The 21,987-nt window shown below is 40.9% G+C and overlaps 1 protein-coding gene across 1 annotated transcript in view; it reads left to right on the top strand.

The window, feature by feature from the left end:
* LOC139368305 (actin-binding LIM protein 1-like) overlaps positions 1–21,987 on the top strand; it is a 132,862-nt gene that overhangs the window by 92,444 nt on the left and 18,431 nt on the right. Inside the window, exons 7-16 of the mRNA XM_071107054.1 lie at positions 9,747–9,834; positions 10,048–10,112; positions 12,238–12,315; positions 13,296–13,454; positions 13,864–13,908; positions 14,047–14,079; positions 14,217–14,343; positions 18,551–18,673; positions 20,051–20,155; positions 20,565–20,612. Coding sequence (XP_070963155.1) covers positions 9,747–9,834; positions 10,048–10,112; positions 12,238–12,315; positions 13,296–13,454; positions 13,864–13,908; positions 14,047–14,079; positions 14,217–14,343; positions 18,551–18,673; positions 20,051–20,155; positions 20,565–20,612 — 871 coding nt within the window. The remainder of the gene's footprint in view (positions 1–9,746; positions 9,835–10,047; positions 10,113–12,237; positions 12,316–13,295; positions 13,455–13,863; positions 13,909–14,046; positions 14,080–14,216; positions 14,344–18,550; positions 18,674–20,050; positions 20,156–20,564; positions 20,613–21,987) is intronic.

Raw genomic sequence — 21,987 nt, 5'->3', positions numbered from 1 at the left:
ATTGGTGTGTGCGTGCTCGTTGCTTTTCTGTTTTTTATACAGTTCTTCCGAAGAATAATCACACGTGGAAAATGTCTGTCCTCCCTGCAATTAAACGTGTTTACATCTGGCCCCTGGAAGAATATAGTTGAAAAGGCCTGGTGTATGGAGTGTATGGTTGATGAAATCGTGAAGATGTGTTGTTGTAAGTACCGATATGTGGAAGAGAGAGTTTGTTAGAAGATAGTAAGTAGGGCTTTTTTTAAATGGTAGTAGTACAGGATTAGGTAGGAGGGTAGCTTTTCTTAATGCATGTTTTTTTTAATTAATTTAGTCTGTATGGTGTGATTGACTATAGTACAGTAGGTGGCGGCATTTTGAGAAGTGGAATTGTTTCGATTTTTTTGTCTATCCGACTCCGAGGAAACATGTTCTTCGAGTCACGCGGCCCGGGGTCAACCTGTGGTGTGCTTTGTGGGGTAGCGTTGAGTGTAGTGGTGGATCAAATTAAAAGGAATATTTGTTTGTGAAGCCTGCCATTTAGTGAGACGTAAACCTAGTGGCAATGGCAAGACTGTCTTGTTGAGCTTTGACACAGAGTTTCATCCTGATAATGTCAGGTTAGATTATATTTGTTATTCTGTTAAGCCTTATGTTCCGAACCCGCTTCGGTGCTTTAGTTGCCAAGGAATCGGACATGTTGCAGCAGTGTGTAGAAGGGAGGTCCCACAATGTTAGAAATGTGCAGGAGGGCATAATTAGAGGAAGTGTACAGTTGGAATAGAGAAAGCCCTGTGTTAACTGTGGGATGCCCATGAAGCTGGGGATCCGAAGTGCCCTGTGAGAGAGAGAGTAAAGTTGAGATTGCCAGAATTTGAGTGGGGCAGGAAGTGGCCTATGCTGAGGCAGTGAAGAGAGTAGAAAATAGCCCAAGGGTGAGTGAGTCGATTGGGAGGCCCCCGGTGAGTAGGCCTGAAAAGAAAGGAGCCAGAGAGGATGATTTTAGTAAGGTTGGATTTCTTGTGTTTATAGCCATGGTGATCAACTGCACTGCACTAATGGAGCGGAAATCAAAGAAGATAGATGTGGTTGTTGCAGCAGCAGAGAAATATTTGGGTGTGAGAGATTTTTGTGTAGAAGATCGACAGGAACGTTTGAGAGAAGGGGTTCCATCCTCCCAGGCCAATGGCCTGGTTTAGGGGCAATGTAGCGATATGCGGTAGTGGATTTTGGGGGATAGTGTTAAATGGTGGTGCAAAGTTTTTCCCTTTCCCCCTTTTTTTGGGGTGACGAAAATGTACACTCCGAACTGTGAAAGGCAGCAATACGCAACAGTGTCTAGTCTGCCGAAAAGCCACACGAAGGAGGCACACTGCTTCGAAGTTAGCTTCTTAGTGATTTCAACGCATGCCTCGGAGTTCCAGTATCAAACGTAACATCACTACTAACTAGCTATTCTGTTAAGGTAAGAATTATCTAAGGTAAAAAGTTGTTGCTTTGTTTCTTGAAACTGTCTCTGGGCAGTGACTGTTGTTAACGTTAGCTTGCTAGCTAGACTAATGTAGGTTAGTCAACTAATAGACCTTGCTTGGTTGACTTTTTGTGCAGATCATTCTATGCATTGTTCTGTTTGTTAAGCTAACAACGTTAAACGTTGAATTTAGCTAGCTAGGTGGCTACTTACTACCGCTAAATTCAACGTTTAACCAAGCAAGTCAAATTGCCAGGATAAATGATTCCAAAACCCTTGTATGGATTATATGTCAATAGTCACAACGCAACAAGCAGTCCGACAGATAGGAGCAATTGGAGTGGGGAAAAGGTGATAGTGTATTGATAACCACACCAAAGACTGCATTAAAAATTAATAAGATAAAGATGTCACTTTTAAAAGCCTATTTCACACCATAGCCTGCTGAATTTGCAAGATAACTTTTCTTTCAATAAGATTTTTTGATAAATAAAAATGTGGCGCTGACTCGCCCATGGATTCAATGAAGAAGAGTTCTTCATTCGACTAGCCATGTGCAAAATGCATACGCAGTTACAAGCCTGCTAGAGTTAACGGCAGGCGGGCAAGCAATATCCACTGTCGTAGTATGGATGAAACCTGACCTGGAATGTGACATTAACAAGCTCGATAGCTTTATAAAAGCCTGAGTAGTATACCACTCTGGTTACACACACACTTACCACCATTCCCGTGCATCTCTCTGTTAGTCTAATGGCTTGTGTTAGTCTAATGGCTGGGATGCCAGTGAGATATTCAGCTAGGAGACGTACGGAGTCAACTCCACCTATGGCTTCCTCTCCATGTAGATATGAAAATCCTCCCCTCAGCTCCTCAATGTCTTTTATAATGTTTAGTTTTGCATTCCTTGCTTCGACAAGCACCCCATTTCAAAACAGAATACCTGTATTTATACTGGTATGCCTTACTGATAAGACCATGTCAATTAGAGGTTGACCAATTTATGATTTTAACCGATACCGATTATTGGAGGACCAAAAAAAGTCAATACCAATTAATGGGCCAATTTTATATACATGTAATAATGACAATAACAACAATACTGAAATCATTTTAACTTAATATAATACATAATCAATTTAGTCTCCAATAAATAAATCAAACGTGTTCAATGTGGTTTAAATAATGCAAAAACAGTGTTGGAGAAGTAAACGTTGTAGCGGTATTTATTAGAGAGGGGTAAAGAAAGATTTTGTTTGGGCGCCAGGCAGGCATTAACCATGCCGGGGAAAAAAAAAAAAAGAGTAGAATAGAGAGAGTACCACTACCCGACCCACACACATCAGCAGAAGAGACTGCCTAGAGTATAGCCTGTGAAAGCCTGAGAAAAGAAAAGATACACCTATAAACCCACGTCACAGCACAGGGGTAACCCCACCAATAACACCTCATACAATAATAACAATGGCAGAGCAATTGAACAGCAACTTCATTGAAACAATTTAGAAGAAAGAACCCAGTCATCAACAGAGGATTTGCAATATTCTGTATTACCTTCCAGTGGAGGAGTGCAAAGGGTATGAATGTGGGGGGTGTTCATAGACAAAATAAGGCCTTAAAAAAATGTCCACAATCTTTTCGGCCACAGGTCATTAGTACACTCCACCTCAATACAGTTCAAATAACAATACTCAACTTGCAAGCAGTCTCCCTTTTAACTAAAATGCCAAACCAAATACTTCCGACAGGACAATAATAATCCAGCTCTAATGAACATCAGTGGAAAGTGCATTTGAAAAATAGAAAGCCTGCTGCAGGGTAAAGCACTGGAACGATAGAGGGAAGAGAAAGAGAACAAGAGAGATCTTAGCTGTTGTCTTCAGCTTGTACTGTCTGATCACCTGATGGTTTGTTGGTTTGTATGTCAAAGCTTCGCAACAATGTTGCTACTAATTCATACGATCCATAACCGGTGCGGTCCCAAACGATAACATCCACGACCTAGAGCGGTTCAAGCATTATTGCGAAGAGTTGCTGGCAAACACAGGAAAGTACTGTTTGAATGAATGCTTACGAGCCTGCTGCTGCCTACCTCCGCTCAGGCAGACTGCTCTATCAAATATCAAATCATAGACTTAATTATAATATAATAAACACACAGAAATACGAGCCTTAGGTCATTAATATGGTCAAATCCGGAAACTATAATTTCAAAAACAAAACGTTTATTCTTTCAGTGAAATACGGCATTCATAAGTCTAAATATTGCTGTTACATTGTACAACCTTCAATGTTATGTCATAATTATGTAAAATTCTGGTCTTTGTTAGGAAGAAATGGTCTTCACACAGTTCGCAAAGAGCCAGGCGGCCCAAACTGGAGTTTCCTCGTCTCCTCGTGGAGTGCAATGTAATAGGCCATAATCGGCGTCCAAAAATGCAGATTACCGATTGTTATGAAAACTTGAAATCGGCCCTAATTAATTGGCCATGCTGATCTAATCGGTCACCCTCTAATGTCAATCTATCTCTCTCTCCCCCCTCAGTTTTCATCTGGAGAGGCCTGTCTTGGATGAATAGGTCCAAGGGAAAGAAGGCAAGAGTACAAGTACAGTACCATGGTCTAAGAGAGAGGTGACATGAATGAGTAGTGCTGAGGGCAGATGGGTCACGAGAGGAATCGCAGACTTATACTAATACGTGATCACATACAAACGTGTAACAGTGTTAAGAATGTGCTGTAAGCTCACTCTGCAGCTAGCTTGAAATGTTGCGGATGAAGCCATCCAATTTGTGGCTCAAACTGTTGGTACGTTGTCAAGGAGGACAGTTGTGTGTTTGCGAGCAGAGGATAACTGGTTTGTGCCCAGTGTGGGACAGTGGAGGAAGATATATTGTTTTTGCATTAGCACTACACACCTGATTCAAATCATCAACACATGATAATAAGTGGATCATTTAAATCGGCATTGTAGTGCTATGGCAAAAAAAAACAAATGTGCCCCCCTTTGGGTACCCAGGACCAGGATTAAGAAATGGTGTTCTATCTAGACCAGTCAAGGCATTCCTAGACGATCACCAAACATTTCTGTAGAAAAGCTAACGATAAAGGCTTTCATTCCTTTAAAATAAAATTGAATTTAACTGTTTGCGGTAGGTGCACTTGATTCAGAAGACAAGGCAACCGGGTAGGCAAAGTGTTCCCATTTTAAACCGTTTAATTTGTCTGAAAAGACACTTCAACTACCTGGCAGACGGGGAGATCTGTGTCTAAATCGAGTGCGCTTAATGCTCTGGCCAATCGGATAGCTTTAATCATAAAACATAAAACACACTCCTCCCTACTTCCACTCGCGCTGCAGCTGCAATGAATGATTAGCCAAGTGTATCGATAGACCTGTGTTTTTATTTTAATGAAGAGGAAAGAAAGGAGAGAGCAGGGAAGCTGAGAGGCAGATCCTCTGCTGCTCTCTCCCTCCCTCTGCTGAGAGTAATGCCGTGTTCAAAACAACTGGGAACTCAGAAATCTCTGATTTCCAACTTTAATGCGTTCAAGACAACCTGGAACACCGGGGGGAAAAAATGATCTGACTGGAAAAAATCGTTTTGAAGGGTCATCCGACTCGGAATTCCAAGTCGGATACTCTGGCATCTTTCTAGAGGCCCGACTTTCCGACCTGAAGATCACTGACTTCATGATTTTACCTTTTTCCCCAGAGTTCCCAGCACCATGAAAGCACCATGACCATTAGATGCAGGTACCACCAGTCCAGTAAAATACAACAGATAATTATTTGCAAATTATTAAAATGTATGCTTAGCTGTGCCTCGAAAGTGCTACACCATCTGATACATTTTGTTATCAAAGCTAGAGTTTTGAAAGAAAAGGTTGGAGACAACCGATCTAGACTAATCACATTACCCTCCTCACCTCTCCCTGGCTACCGTATGTAAAAATGATCCATCTCTGTGAACACATTGACTATACTTCAATGGATGTTTGTATCTGTTTGCTTTATACCGCTCTCCACGAGTCATCCAAAGTTGGAAATGTTAAGCCAAGAGTGTAATATACTATGTCTATAGTACACACTGTGCAATACTGTATAATACTCAAGATTACTACATACCTACAGTATCTGCCTTGAGTCATACACTATCTGAAGTATAGGAGATGTAAATGGAGTGTGAACTGCCTGACAGTGCGAGGAGAGCACGGGAACTCACACTTGTTTATAGCTTAGTCCTAGCTTTACATGTGTGGGTCGGCTGTAAACTCACGCCACGTATAAGCTTATTCTTGCTTATTTGTTGGGGTTCAAGTTGGCAGGATGTAAGGGAAGTATGTTTAGCAACTTAGTACTTAGTCCTGCAATGGTCAACTCTCATTAAGTTAGTTACTTTGCATAGCTTGTTCACCATGGAGATAAACGTGGTACGCCTTGCGTCACCGGGGAGAGCTGCAAGTCCGCACGAGGGAAACATACAAAGCATCTCGATCTTGGCAAGGGTAGGCGTGGAGCCTGAGGGCTTAACAAAAACCGGGAGAGTACCGGTGGACAAACCAAGACAAAGACAACTAGAACCAACCCTCAGCACCGCAATACGAGTATCACCCAGGTTGGTACACTGTCACAAGTAATTAAACGAAGGACAAACCCGAACAAGATGCCACATGCCAAACCGAGAGAAAAAGAGAGAAAGAGAAAAAGAAGAGGTGACCCAAGCAAGTCTCTTCTTATTGGTGTCCTTTAGTAGTGGTTTCTTTGCAGCAATTCGATCATGCAGGCCTGATTCACGTAGTTGAGATGTCTGTTACTTTAACTCTGTGAAGCATTTATTTGGGCAACAATCTGAGGTGCAGTTAACTCTAATGAACTTATCCCCTGCAGCAGAGGTAACTCTGGGTCTTCCTTTCCTGTGGCGGTCCTTCTGGGAACCAGTTTCAGTATAAGGCTTGGTGGTTTTTGCGACTGCACTTGAAGAAACTTTCAAAGTTCTTGAAGTTTTCCGTATTGACTGACCTTCATGTTCTAACTTAATGATGGACTGTCATTTCTCTTTGCTTATTTGAGCTGTTCTTGCAATAATATGGACTTGGTCTTTTACCAAATAGGGCTATCTTCTGTATGCCAACCCTACCTTGTCACAACACAACTGATTGGCTCAAACGCATTAAGAAGGAAAGAAATTCGACAAATTAACTTTTACCAAGGCACACCTGTTAATTGAAATGCATTCCAGGTGACTACCTCATGAAACTGGTTGAGAGAATGCCAAGTGTGCAAAGCTGTCATGAAGGCAAAGGGTGGCTACTTTGAAGAATCTTGAATATATAATATAATATATAATAACACTTTTTTTGGCTACTACGTGATTCCATATGTGTTATTTCATAGTTTTGATGTCTTCACTATTATTCTACAATGTAAAAAATAGTAAAACACTTAGAAAAATCATGGAATGAGTCGGTGTGTCCAAACTTTTGATTGGTACTATAAGTACTAGAAATACATGTTTATACAGTTGAAGTCAGAAGTTTGCATACACCTTAGCCAAATACATTTAAACTCAGTTTTTTCACAATTCCTGACATGTAATCCTAGTAAAAATTACCACAATAAGTTGGGTGAATTTTGGCCGATTCCTCCTGACAGAGCTGGTGTAACTGGGTCAGGTTTGTAGGCTTCCTTGCTCGCACACGCTTTTTCAGTTCTGCCCACAAATTTTCTATAGGATTGTGGTCAGTGCTTTGTGATGGACCCTCCATTACCTTGACTTTGTTGTCCTTAATTTGCCACAACTTTGGAAGTATGCGTAAGTTCATTGTCCATTTGGAAGACCCATTTGCGACCAAGCTTTATCTTCCTGACTGATGTCTTGAGATTTTGCTTCAATATATGCACATTATTTTCCTAGCTCATGATGCCATCTATTTTATGACGTGCACCATTCCCTCCTGCAGCAAAGCACCCACACAACATGATGCTGCCACCCCCGTGCTTCACGGTTGGGATGATGTTCTTCGGCTTGCAAACTACCCCTTTTTCCACCAAACATAACGATGGTGATTAGGGCCAAACAGTTCTATTTTTGTTTCATCAAACCAGAGGACATTTCTCCAAAACGTACGATCTTTGTCCCCATGTGCAGTTGAAAACCGTAGTCTGGCTTTTTGTGGCGGTTTTGGAGCAGTGGCTTCTTCCTTGTTGAGCAGCCTTTCAGGTTATGCCAATATAGGACTCGTTTTACTGTGGATATAGATACTTTTGTACCTCCCAAGAATGAGCCAGACTTGTGGAGGTCTACAAATTTCTATCTGAGGTCTTGGCTGATTTCTTTTGATTTTCCCATGATGTCAAGCAAAGAGGCACTGAGTTTGAAGGTAAGCCTTGAAATGCATCCTTAGGTACACCTCCATTTGACTCAAATGATGTCAATTAGCCTATCAGAAGCTTCTAAAACCATGATATCATTTTCTGGAATTTTTCAAGCTGTTTAAAGGCACAGTCAACTTAGTGTGTGAACTTCTGACCCATGTGCATTGTGATACAGTGAATTATAAGTGAAATAATCTGTCTGTAAACAATTGTTGGAAAAATGACTTGTGTCATGCACAAAGTAGATGTCCTAACCGACTTGCCAAAACTATAGTTTGTTAACAAGACATTTGTGGAGTGGTTGAAAAACGAGTTTTAAACTTCCGACTTCAACTGTATATGATTTTGTGTTCAGTAACTTATTTCCAGATTCTATTGTATTTCATTATTTATGTGGTGAGTGAACTATGTCGTTTTTGATTCTCTGGGCATAGATATTTTAAAGTAAATTGCATTCTGAATATTGTTTTCTTTATTTTTGAATTATTATTTGGGGCATTAGTCTGGTCTTATTGTTTGATATACATTTCAGTATGTTCTGTTCTCTCTGTGTATCCTTTACTATTTTTCCAATACCTACTTTTACCTGAAGGGAAGTGACCCTGAAAATCAGAGTTGTTTTGACAATACAGTAAATGAGAGAGTATTCATGGGGTATATTAGACCCTTCTGGTTTTCTAAGTTTTCAGATCCTCTTTAGCAACAGGTGACATGTAATGTTTAAAGAGTCATTTTATTATCACGATTACATTGTGCTCTGAGAATGGCCTTAGCTGCTGCAGACAATATGCCATTCAGGCCAATGAGTGTTACTGGGTATGGGCCCTCACTAATGGGTTATGAGTGTTTTAGCCTTGTTTATCCACTGGCTACACAGAGGGATGAGACATTTTCCTATTATCTATCACCAAGAGAAGCCTTATGACACGATTACTGTAAGCCTGGAAGGCAGTGACATTATCCAAATATTTGATTTCCCATAACTCATAGTCTGATTGCATCTCTGTCTGCAGACATGCTGACACCTGCTATGGCAGGAAAGAGAGAGAGGAGTGGGAGAGAGAGACAGAGAGGAATAACAGCAGCAGATGAGAGAGTGGGCAAGCAGAAGGATTTGTGTCACTTACATTGAGGCAGACAGATATGCTGCTTTGTTCAATTCTGGATACACTGATGAAATGGAGCTATTGCTACTCTTCCATTCCCAAGGGATTTGACCATTACAGAGTGTGTGTGCAGAAGATTAATCAGGAGATTACATAAGAGCATTTCACAATTCTGCTAAATATGAATTGTTTTTGTGTAAACACATCGATACTAGAGTTTTGATTAGTGCAGTTTGTGTGTATGTGGAAGGTGGTCCTGATCCAACAGGGATGGTTAAAGACACATTTCCCAGGCCATAGCCCCATATCCGTGACACTTGTCTGTTAGAGTGCTGGTGAGTGGGAAGGGTGGTTGGTAAAGGCTGTTTGCTGCTCCATTTGGGTATTTATCTCTTCTGGACAGTGTCCCGTTCCTAAATGCATTAGTGAAATGTCGCTGTGTATGCAAAGCACCTCATTATGCAGTTTCAGGGGAGGATACTTTTGACTTAAGTACTGTACAAAGGGAAGACCGCTCCTATATTTGAAGGCAGGATGAATGATCACGCTTGACAGTGAACCCTTGGTAGTGTGCCTGGATTAATGGGTGAATGAAAGGTTGATTTAATCAGTTAACTGTATACAGTTTGTATACTACATTGATGTAATGTAAATGTCTCTTGACTGCTCTTGCAAAGAAATGTACATACACTGGACATTACACTAAACCATGCCCTGGATGGAATAGTGAGTCTGCATGGCCTCAGGTGGGTCATATATTCCAGTCCTTAATGATATCTGTGTGTGTTTTGTGTGTGTGTGTTGTTTCCAGGCAGGGGACAAACACTACCATCCCAGCTGTGCACGATGCAGCAGGTGCAACCAGATGTTCACAGAAGGAGAAGAGATGTACCTGCAAGGTAAGTAGCTAAATGGGCTGACATTATGATTGAAGCATTTTAAGTGTTATTACAGTATAGCTGGGTTGGTTTAGGCTGATCCCAGATCTGCTGTTTAGCCAACTTTTATGTTTGAACATACATGTTGGCAAGATAGCACAAACATATCTGGGATCAGGTTAGGTTTGGATGTCTTTGTTCTCTAAGACCATCTGTCTCTGTTCTGTTCCACAGGATCAACTGTGTGGCACCCTGGCTGTAAGAACACAACCAGAACAGAGGAGCAACAGAGGGAACAGGTAGGAATCTATCTAGACATGAATGACCTCTTGTACCTTGACCTTGTTTGCATTGTTCAAGTGTCTCTTCTGTTGTCAGCCAGTCCCAATTTGCTCCCAATACCCCTTCCCATTGGACTTAAACCTTCGATGTGTGCAGATGTGTAAGTAATAAATCAAAACAAAGTTGATTGGTCGCTTACACAGATTTGTAGGTCTTATAGCAGGTCCAACGAAATGCTTATGTTACTAGCTCCAATAGTACAGTAGAATGTCTCGTAAATGCACAAATACAAAAAAAAAATCAAAACAAAAAATCAAGAAATAACAATCCAAAGTAGATATATTAGAGTGAGCATGTTTGAGAATATACTGTAAATACGTGGTGGCTATAGACAATATATAATTTTGAAAAGATAATGGTATGTACAGTAGTTGGTACAGTATATTTAGGATGAGCTATGTCGAGAATACAGTATATACAGACAGAGTGAGTAAACAACAGTATATTAAATGAATGAGGTGACCAGCATTCAATGACTTTATACATGGGGCATTAGTCTCAATGTGCAGGACTGAGTACCAGACAGGTACTAGTGATGGTTGTTCAATAGTCTGATGGCCTGGTCATAAAAGCTGTTTCTCAGTCTCTGTCCCGGCTGATGCGCCTGTACCGTCTCTGTCTGCTAGATGGTAGCAGGGTGAACAGACCGTGGCTTGGGTGTCTGAGGTCTTTAATAAAGTTCTTATTGGCCTTCCTTCAACACTGAGTGTTGTAAATGTCCTGGAGGGCAGGCAGCGTTCCCCCGTGATGCACCACCCTCTGAAGAGCCATGTGGTTGATGGCGATGCAGTTTCCGTAACAGGTGGTGATGCAGCCCTACAGAAGAGTATGGTGGAAGCTCCACCACTACACAGCCTATACCTACCCAGACCTCTCAGATCTGCAAAAATCAAAGAGTTGGGGCTAAAAGGAACGGGTAAGGAGCAAACTGAGACTGGCTGTGTCTGTGTTACTGGTTTTTAGGCGGCTAAAATGTGTTTCTAGGCTGCACAGACACCTACAGACACCTCCCCTTTAATCTTTGTCCGTCTTATGTCTACCTCTGTATTTAGTGTGTGTCCCTCACTCTGTAGTGGTTGTGTGCGTGTGAGCTGCAGGTTTGGGGACAATTCCATTTAATTTCAGTGAATTCATGAGGTATTGAATTAACTGAAATTCCAATTGAAAAGCATTGATCTTTTTTTTATTGGAATTAAAATGTCAGTTTATTTCCGTAATTGATTGAATTGAAATGGAATTGACACCATCCCTGGTGAGCTGTGACTTGGACCGCTGAATGGGCTCCATCTAAGTCACGTTGGAGAGGAGGAACAGCACAGCCCCCTCTCTCAGACACACTCATGTGGAAAGAGTAAAGGCTAAAGACAAGGAAATATTTGAGAAGTCGACATAAAAATGGTTCAAATTATACATTAACTTTTGGGGATGCCCAATGTCTCTTGAGGATACCCGATTTGTTATGGGGGCACCCAACCACCCCTGTAATTTGAACCATGAAGATACATATCAAACGATATATAGTGATGGTTGTTTTCACCCTAAAACTCTTTACAAAGCCTCCATTTATAGTAACCATGTGGTTGTGAAAACATTATTCATGTCAATCAATACATGAATTCAGGACTGTTTCCATCTGAAGTGCATTTCCCATGGGAATGCATGTGGTATTTACAGTGTTAAGGATATTACTAAGTCACAATGCAAATGCCCTCATTCACTTTGCAAGAGGCAAATTAATGACGTCATTGCAAGATAATGTGTTTGTATTTTATTTCAAGATTGAATCTACTTGTCATGCTACAATGTGGTGGAATTTCAAAAACAAAGTTAGGTGTTAAACTGTATTTTCTTTCTTGAACCTTTATTTATCCAGGCGAGTTAATTAAGAACAAGTTCTTTAAAATGATGAATTCTTATTTCCCCCTCCTTTTGATGAAGCAGTGATTGAGTGACAAATTTCATTCCTCATTTGCAAATTGAGGCGAACACAATACTGTAGCAACTTTGATCCAACACCTATAAAACTCATCAAGAGGTTGTTGGGATGTTGTCTTGACTTCCTTTTCTGTTCTCCTCTTGCAGCCTTCAAGGTCGTCATCCGAGAGTATCTGTTCCAGACCTGGTTCAAGCATACATGGCTCACCAGGTCATACCATATATGTGAGTTCTGTCTACCATACAACTACACTCACACACATACTGGGCTGGATGTACTGCTTATATTTTTTATAGGCCACATCCCTAGGGAAGCTTAAGATAAATTGTCATTCCATGTGTAAACTTTGTCTAACATGCTGACCAGATCGCGTGTAGCATTGCACGCATGTTGTTTTTGTCCCCCCACACCAGACACCATCAGGACACGCAGGTTGAATTGAACAAACTCTGAACCAATTATATACATTTTGGGACAGGTTGAAAAGCAATAAACATTTATGGCAATTTAGCTAGTTAGCTTGTTGTTGCTAGCTAATTTGTCCTGGGATATAAACATTGGGTTGTTATTTTACCAGAAAAGCACAGACTAATCCACAGAATAGTAATTGCTCCTCCTTCAGGCTTCTTCTTCTTCTTTGGACTTTAAAAGTGCATTACCACAACCGACTGGAATGTCAACCTCAGTTCATCTTGCAATCACCCACATGGGTATATGCTCCTAAAAATCAATGAGGATATGGTACGTGGGTAGGAGATGGGAGAGGCAGGACTTGCAGCGCGTTGAGTGTCATAAATAGAACCAAGTTCTATTTTAGCACCTGGCCACGCAGACGCTCGCGAGCAGTATGATTGAATAACATGTATGTGTACATTTATTTTGCAATGCTCGTGCACGCGAAATGTCCGGTCTGGTCAGCATGTTAGTCGTAGACCTTATTCTTACCGATACATACATTTTCTGTTCAGCCTTACATCTAAAGTGGAAGGAGCCCTATGCTTATCAGACTCTTTTATAGTTCCTTTATAGACACTGACAACTGGGGTTGTTGTTTTTTTGCAACCCCAGTGGTCAGGGTCTATAGAGGAACTTTTTAGCTGCCCTAATACTGGCTAGTAGAGGTGTGCTTTTAGTCATGTATAACCTCTCTCGCTCTGTCTCTATGTATGTATCGATCTGTCTATCTGTCTGTCTGTGTCCCTAGGCAAAAGTAGACAATGAGATCCTTGAATACAGGGACCTAGCTGCCATTCCCAAAGTCAAAGCCATTTATGATATAGACCGCCCTGATCTGATTACCTACGAGCCTTTGTACACCTTGTCCCTTGATGAGAGGGAGGAGAGGAAGGAGAGTGTGGGAGAGGTAATTAGCATGCAACCATGCATGACCGTGTATGTGCTTGTGCGTGTGTGACGCATCATGTTGAAATGTTCATTCTGAAGTTGCAAGCTGTGCCGGGTAAGTATTGGTTTGAAAGAAAACAGCTGTGATGCATAAATTATATTATCCTAAATCATATCCATTTTCTCCATCTCTCCCCCCCAGAGAGTCATGTGTCAGGCAATAAATATATACGTTGTTGCAGGGTGGAAGGCAAACACTTTGTGTACATTTCGTATTTAGTAATAATAATACATTATAATTATACAGCACTTTTTCAAGCATCCAAAGTGTAGTGTTATTGACACACTCAGTTTCATGGCAAACTCACCCTTATAAAGGAAACCTATTATTGACACGAGAGTGCTCAGTAATTTTTCTGTGTCTACAGCTCCATACTGCGAGAAGGGAGCGTTCCCCCATGCCAGATGACAAGGTAAGACAACCACCAACTATTCTCATTGATGATAACATAGTGTTGGTGTGTGCTTAAAGTATGTTGTATGGCGTTTCTTTGCTTACGGTAAGGATTAAGTTAGCTTGAAAAAAAGACACAATTTTTTTTCTCTTTCAGTCCTCAAGAAACATGTCACCTACACCATCTGCTGTAGGTGGTACTGCCTTACACAGTAATACACTGTACATGTTTAGCTGCAAACGTTCAGATCGAATTACAAAGAAAGGAAGCTCTTGACTATGGGTTGATAGTGATTGACAGGTGATGTAACTGTGTTGTCCCTGTAGAGTTGCTATGACATAAGAGAACGCATCCTTCAGAGGTCTACCAGTCAGGGCTCCATCGGCTCACCTGTCTACAATCGTCATAGTTACACCCCGTTGTCACGCTCACCACAGCATTTTCACAGACCAGGTGAGAGGTGTGTGTGCGAACGCATCTTTGTGTGCGTGCGCGCATGCATGCATGTATGGTTTGTATTGTTAGTCTTTACAGGTTACACAGAAAAGTAATTTGAAAATCATTTAAAATAGTCTGAGATGTACAGTAGGCACTGCCTCAACACTCTTCCTTGACTATTTTAACAATAACATAATACCACTTGTTCACATCTCACAGGAGTATCATTCATGCCTGTCACTCTTTCTTAACCCCACCTTAATCTTAACTTCCCACTGCAGCTGCTCTGTTGCTGTCCTCCAATATCTTTACTCTTCACTGACCACTCTGATAACACTTTATAATAACTGTCATGAATAAGCCATTATATTTATTTGTATTATTTTTATTTTATTTAACCTTTATTTAACTAGGCAAGTCATTTAAGAACAAATTATTTTTTACAATGACAGCCTATAAATGCTATAACATGGTGTATAATCTAATAATTAAATATTTATTATTGAAGTGGAACTGAGTGTTTTAACTCCTTTGCAGATTTGAAACAAACAGACAAACAAATCATAACATCAGTCAAAAATATAAAATCCCCAGTTTATGTTAAAAAAAAAAAAAAAAAAAAGATTATATTTGACAAGAAAATCCATGACGTAGAGTAATGCATGTTGGCAGAATAGATGGATGCAGTTCAATGCATGATTCATATTATTCACCAATACTTTTCTTGGTAGTCCAACAAATATTGCTATCAGGTTCTAAATCACAGCTGTCCTGGTACATTGTTTGCTGCCTCTAGCCATTCGGGAAACACTGTTTCAGTTTCAATGAATCAATATTTTGGCAAAATCTGACAAATGTAAAGAAGACTGGGAATGTCAATACAATCAAACTAGCAAGGGCAATTTTTATTTTTATTTTTTTTTTTTTTATTTCACCTTTATTTAACCAGGTAAACTAGATGAGAACAAGTTCTCATTTACAACTGCGACCTGGCCAAGCAAAGCAGTGCAACGCAAACAACAACACAGAGTTACACATGGAATAAACAAGCGTACAGTCAATAACACAATAGGAAAAAAGAAAGCCTATATACAGCATGTGCAAATGGCATGAGGAGGTAGGCAATAAATAGGCCATAGTAGTGGAATAATTACAATTTAGCAGATTAACACTGGAGTGATAAATGAGCAGATGATGATGGGCAAGTAGAGATACTGGTCTGCAAAAGAGCAGAAAAGTAAATAAAAAACAATATGGGGATGAGGGAGGTAGATTGGGTGAGATATTTACAGATGGACTATGTACAGCTGCAGTGATCGGTTAGCTGCTCAGATAGCTGATGTTTAAAGTTAGTGAGGGAAATATAAGTCTCCAGCTTCAGCGATTTTTGCAATTTGTTCCAGTCACTGGCAGCAGAGAACTGGAAGGAAAGGCGGCCAAAGGAGGTGAGATATACCTGCTGGAGCGCGTGCTATGGGTGGGTGTTGTTATTGTGACCAGTGAGCTGAGATAAGGCGGAGCTTTACCCAGCATAGACTTATAGATGACTTGGAGCCAGTGGGTCTGGCGACGAATATGTAGCAAGGGCCAGCCGACTAGAGCATACAGGTCGCAGTGGTGGGTGGTATAAGGGGCTTTGGTAACAAAACGGATGGCACTGTGATAGACTGCATCCAGTTTGCTGAGTAGAGTATTGGAAGCTATTTTGTAGATGACATCGCCGAAGTCGAGGATCGGTAGGATAGTCAGTTTTACTAGGGTAAGTTTGGCGGCATGAGTTAAGGAGGCTTTGTTGCAATGATCACAAGCCAGTCATAATGTGGCTAATAGGCTAGCTTTTATTTAGCAAGCTGAAAACACGGAGCCTTACGTTAGCTAGCTAGCTGCTGGGAGGATGTCATGTCATTGGACGAGTGGGTGAGTGCCCACCCCATATAGTTTTTTGTTGTCTACAGCTTGAGATGTAGGTGTCATTTGGTTAGCTAACAAGAAATGTGAATCACTTTGCTAGGTAGCTATGCTGAACTTGAACAACTGTTATCCACAGTTAGCATATCTCTCAATGACTCAAAATGTGGGTTGGGACAAGCATGCATTGGCAGGCAAGCTGCAGAAAGGCGAGCAGGCTGCTTTTCCCATCATTTATCATGCCGAAAAGGTTTGAGAGGGTTTATCTACTGTTCCCTTGTTGGATTTGAGCGAATCTCACTCTTGCTAGCATTAGTTGTTGATCTTGCTGTTGTTGATGTGCATACGTAACAGAGATAGATAGCCTACCTGTTCGTGGTTGTTTGATCAATAGGACTGTAAAGTTTCCAAATGTAAGAGGACTGTGGTATTTTCACATGGATTTCTGCAAATATGTATGTAACCCTCTCACCAGGCTCGAATTTGACTCTCACAATGTTACATTACATAGAATATCTCAACCGCATGGGATGTTAGGTGAGAAGGACATCTCCAATAAGAATCCCTATTGTAAACTATCTAGGGTGATGACAACTTAGGGTATTAACTTCAGATAGAATGACTATAGATTTTTGTTATTGTATAAGGATATGCTTTCCCATGCATTAAATTAAATTTAAACAGGAAATGACTGCACCAAGGCAACATACATAAGGTTCAAGATGTGCATTATTACATTTTCAAAGCACCACATCAAAATAAATAAAAATAATAAACGCCAATGAGTCGTGCACAACCCATTTCCAAATGATTTTGAGCTTGCTTAACCTGTTGGCGCTAAAAAAAAATGACGACGCACATAAAGTCCCAAAGCAACCGCTGTGGTTACTCACTACTCTTCCCTCAGCGAAGTATGGCAGTTCCGTGAAGGTTTCCTCACAAGATCCACAGCAAGCTATCAATGCAGACAGTACTCCTTCGCAGTAACCGATATCCCATGGAAACATGAACTTGTTAATCTTTCCCTAGCAATTCTCTCTCGGTGTCACACAATGCTAGGCTAACCTCAAGGCTGCCAAATACTTCCACGATGAGATGGTAGCTTCAGTCTTTACTAAGTCTTTCTTAACAAAAATTATAACAACCCTCTTATAAAATAAATTCGGTATTTCCCTTCAAAACTCGGCAGGTATGGGTTTTGTTCTATTTTTATTGTCTTCTTTTATCATTTTTCTTCACCAACGGTGATAATGTAATGCCCATCCTTTTCTCAACGTCTCCCTCCCTCTCTTTTTTCCCAGGCCCTCCGTTAACAAGGTCCACTCCCATTGGCCACAGCTTATTAACAAGAGACCTCATTGGTCAAAACTTAAACTTAAAAGTAAACCAACCTATTCACTTATACATGACCGATTAATTATAACAAATAAACGAAATACTTGGTTCTAACAAGGGTATTACATGTATTTTGTGGCTTTTGGCAAATGCTTTCTTATTATCTAAAGTCACACTGTTGCTACTGCCTGTGAACACACAGTCCAGTTCAAAGTGAATGATGGCAGGCCCATGTGGGTAATGGCTTATTTGCATATAGGCCTACTGTAGCTCTGATTGGCTATGGTGCACCGGTCTGTGTGGTGCACAGACTATGGTGCACCGGTCTGAGTCCGGTCCTGGACAAGACAGATGTTTTTATTAGCTTTTATTTACCGCAATGTCTGTTAATTGTCCAAACGCACATCTGCTTTCCCACTCTATATTGCTATCAAATTTTCACAAATGCCTTGCCTCTATGTCATTCCCAAACATTCTATGAAAGTATGAAAATGTGAAAATGACCATGTAAGTGTTCGCTTGTAAAAAAAAATTATAGAAAAATGTGTCATTCATATTGCTAAAATGCTGTCAGTTCCACTTTAATGTAGAGATAATACCAATTTCCTTATCCCCATCTCACTCAAATAATCCTTCTTCCTCGTTTGAAGTTTCTTCATTTCTAGTTTTGACATGATTCTGATTTTCTCCCATTTCTCCTTCTTTTCTTCACCCTCTTTCACCTCACCTCCTCTCCCTCCCTAACTGTGGTGGTGTGTATCCACTGGCTCTGTCTCCTCTCTTACCTATCCTCTAACTCTTCCCTCCTACGGTCCTCCCTCCCTGCCTCCTTGTGTCTATCTGTGATGGTGTGTCTACCGACTGTCTCACTCCCTTTTCCCATCCACACCTCGGTCTTCCTCCTCCAACTCCCCTCCACATCATCTTAATGATGTCTCCCCAACGGCTCTGTCCCACCTGCCCTCCCTCTCCCCTGCAGAAGCTTTGACAGGCATGCAGAAGCTCTGCTCCGCCCTGTGTAGTAACAGTATTGGCTCCTCCAGCCATAGTGACTCCCGTCCCACCTCACCTTTCAGACACCACTCCTTTCCCCATAGCCAAGGTAAGACAGGGCCTTAGACCCCATCGTCCCGTCACTGTCCCCACTCCCCAGGCAAGCTATGTCACCTCATTCAAGTCTTACTGCCTCAGACTCTATGGCTTAACTCATGTTCCTACCCTCCTCTACAGCCCCTATATACTGTAGCCATGCACATTTGATGTAAAACGGCTGTCAGAAGCTGAGTAACCTGGTCCAAAATCTGTTTGTGCTTTTCTTGCCAACTGACCATAGGCTGGCAAGGAGATCTGGGACCAAGCTAGAGACGTCTCATCTGCTGTCAAAGTCATAAGATGACATAGACATGCAGCCCAGCTCACTTACACCAACCAAGTGTCCAGAGACCTTTACTGGACCTCTGGACATTTTGGTTCATGTCATATTTTATTTTTGTTCTGAGTTTTTGTATTTGGCAGTGGTGATGGCCATGCATGCACTTAAATGTTACTGGCATTCTGCCTGTTTAATGATCAATGTCCATTATTTCTGGCTGCATGCTAGTGATAGGTCTTGTATTACCTCATGGATACAGGATGTAACTAGGTCTGTCATTACATTTCATCAGCCGGTTATTGTCATGCAAATAACTGCCAGTCTCACTGTATTTAAAAAAAAAATATGTTTTTAGTTGAACCTTTATTTAACTAGGCAAGTCAGTTAAGAACAAATTCTTATTTACAATGACAGCCTAACGGGGAACAGCGGGTTAACTGCATTTTTCAGAGGCAGAATTACATATTTTTACCTTGTCAGCTCAGGGATTCGATCCAGCAACCTTTCGGTTACTGGTCCAACATTCTAACCACTAGGCTACCTGCCGTGGATACACTAGGCTATGGTAATTGACCATTAATTAACATAAACACATTTAGCATCTCCTGGCTTCCATGCAAGCCAGTGATGCGGACTTTGGTAATAAAATCCCTTGAGCCTTATTGCTTATATAGAGCGCTGAGTACCAGGCCATTAGCGACTTGCAGTTAGAAAGTTTGGTAGGCTACTAATGACCATCAGCGGCATCAGAGCGCAGATTTGGAGAAGCCTAGCTACCATGACTAAACGGTCACATGGAATTTGACTGTCGTCATGACTCGTGACCACCGATGTGGCAGTAATACCGTAACAGCTCTAGATGTAACTGAGCTCCATAGTGTGACTAACTGATTTGCTAACACAGGATTATTCAATAATTCTCAAAATTAGATTACTCTTTCAATCTCCTTGCGTCCATTTTTATGCTTTATCCTAATCTCACATGCCAGACTTTACAGCTATATGCAATAGTCCCTCGTCTGGCTCTGCAAGATTAGCTTTTTCCAAACTTATGTTTTCCGTATCATTGCCCTGCTTATGTTTTGTTCTTGGTTCTTCTCATTGGAGGCACTGATCCACATAGCAGGCGGAGCTCCCCTATACCCCAAAGGCCAGACAGCCGGCCTGTCACTCCGCCTCTCTCTCTGACCCCTAAACATTTCCACCTCCCAGGTACGAGACACACGGAGCGCACCCTGTCACTGTCACTGCTACTGGTCACATGAGATCGTTTATATCTCTCTCTTATCGCTCTCTCACCACTTCTGTCTACCACTTTTTCCATTTCAATAATGCTTTTGATTCATTCCATTAAAGGATGCTGGCACTTAGTGTGCTCTTTTCACCAGACACATCACAAATATAAGACTCTCTGTATAAAATAATAATTGATTTTAATGTAAATTTTAATGTAAATGCTGATGTTTATTGGTTTACAGTGTGTGATTGTGAAGACACCCTACTTCTGTGGTATTTTTCATTGGTCATTTCACAATGCCCTCTGTGTCACAGGAAAAGTGTTTGATACGTATACATGAAATGCAAAAGACTGAGTTTTGTCTTTCTCCCTGTATCCTTTCAGATCAGGGGATCAACATTTACAGGAAACCACCCATCTACAAACAACACGGTACATTAACTCTCCCCGACCTGGTTTCACCAGCATTAACAGCATCATTATTGTTATGAATACTTATACTGATACTATTATTCCCAAATAGTGTCATGAGCCTCATTGGCTATAACAAATCGATAAGCTTAGCTTATTGATGCGCGGGTTGACTCATAACCCTCAGTCCCCGCGGTTATATCTGCGGGGCGGGTTTAGGGTCATTAAATACTGTGTGGATCAGCTGTTTGTTCACCTGCCCGCAATCCGACTATATGTGATAAAGTTAAAATCTGAGGCCCACACCTGACCCTTACCCGCTAATATAGAAAATGTAGGCTAAAAGCTGAGGGTTTCAACCACATAAAATATGTATCTAAGCCAAACTGAAATTTTATCAAAAACATGTTGGGTCATTTTAACAGCTTTGACTTTCCTTAAAACTGGTCAAACTGTTGTAATTTGGAAATTTAGCACGAAAGATCTTTCCCATTTTTATTTTTTTTGTGCTTTTTCTCTTCAGTCCCTATAAACATCTTTGCGGAGATGAAAGAGAAAACAAACTTTACCGATGTCAACTAGATTGAAGCATTCATTCTAGTGATTTTTGACATAGGGTTTATTTAGTCTTCTAGGGCAAAAACGAATGACCGAAGAGAAGCTGCATGTATCTAATTATAGACAAGTTGACTAACAAATAGCCAACCAAAATGTTTGAAATTATAAGCAGAAACATGGGCCTATCTAAAAATGTCAAAAAAAAAGTAAAGACATCTTTGACTGTACAATGCATTTTCTATATTTACGGGTTAGGGTCGGGTGCAAGCCTCAGATTTTCACTATCACATATAGTCGGGCGGTTGCGAATGTGTTATTAACAATTTGCGGGCGGGTGTAGGTGAACAAACACCTGATCCGCACATCATTATTAGCTATACAAAGCAGCACCTAACCTTTTTAAAGGTATAGGGTCCTTTCAATTATGGTTTATTTGTTTGGATTGAAATCGTGTGATCACCACGTTGATCTCTGATTGTACACCACCTTACTGTAACCACCTCCAATGTGTCAATACTGTTTGAAGTCTCTCTTCTGAGCATCTAACGCCTAAGCAAAATATCAAGGCATGTGAGCCTACATCATATACAAAAATCTAAAAATAAGTTTCAGGATGGCAACTTAATTCCCTTCAATAATGCTTAATCCTGACATGTTTTGAAGCCTGCTCCTTCCCCACTAGTGGTGCATTTACAAATGAGTATGCTTCGAAACACTAATAAATATTTAATGGAAATAAGGTCTAGATTTTATCAGATCCGCGCTAGCCGACCTCTGCATGGAGGTTGTTTTAATGGTGACTGAGGTGGAACTGCGTTAGAGCTGTCAAATCAACAAA

This window comes from Oncorhynchus clarkii, chromosome 16 (genome assembly GCF_045791955.1).
Source record: "Oncorhynchus clarkii lewisi isolate Uvic-CL-2024 chromosome 16, UVic_Ocla_1.0, whole genome shotgun sequence".
NCBI lineage: Eukaryota > Metazoa > Chordata > Actinopteri > Salmoniformes > Salmonidae > Oncorhynchus > Oncorhynchus clarkii.
The sequence above is the reverse complement of the archived record's forward strand: the minus strand, read 5'-3'. Positions and strand labels throughout refer to the sequence as shown.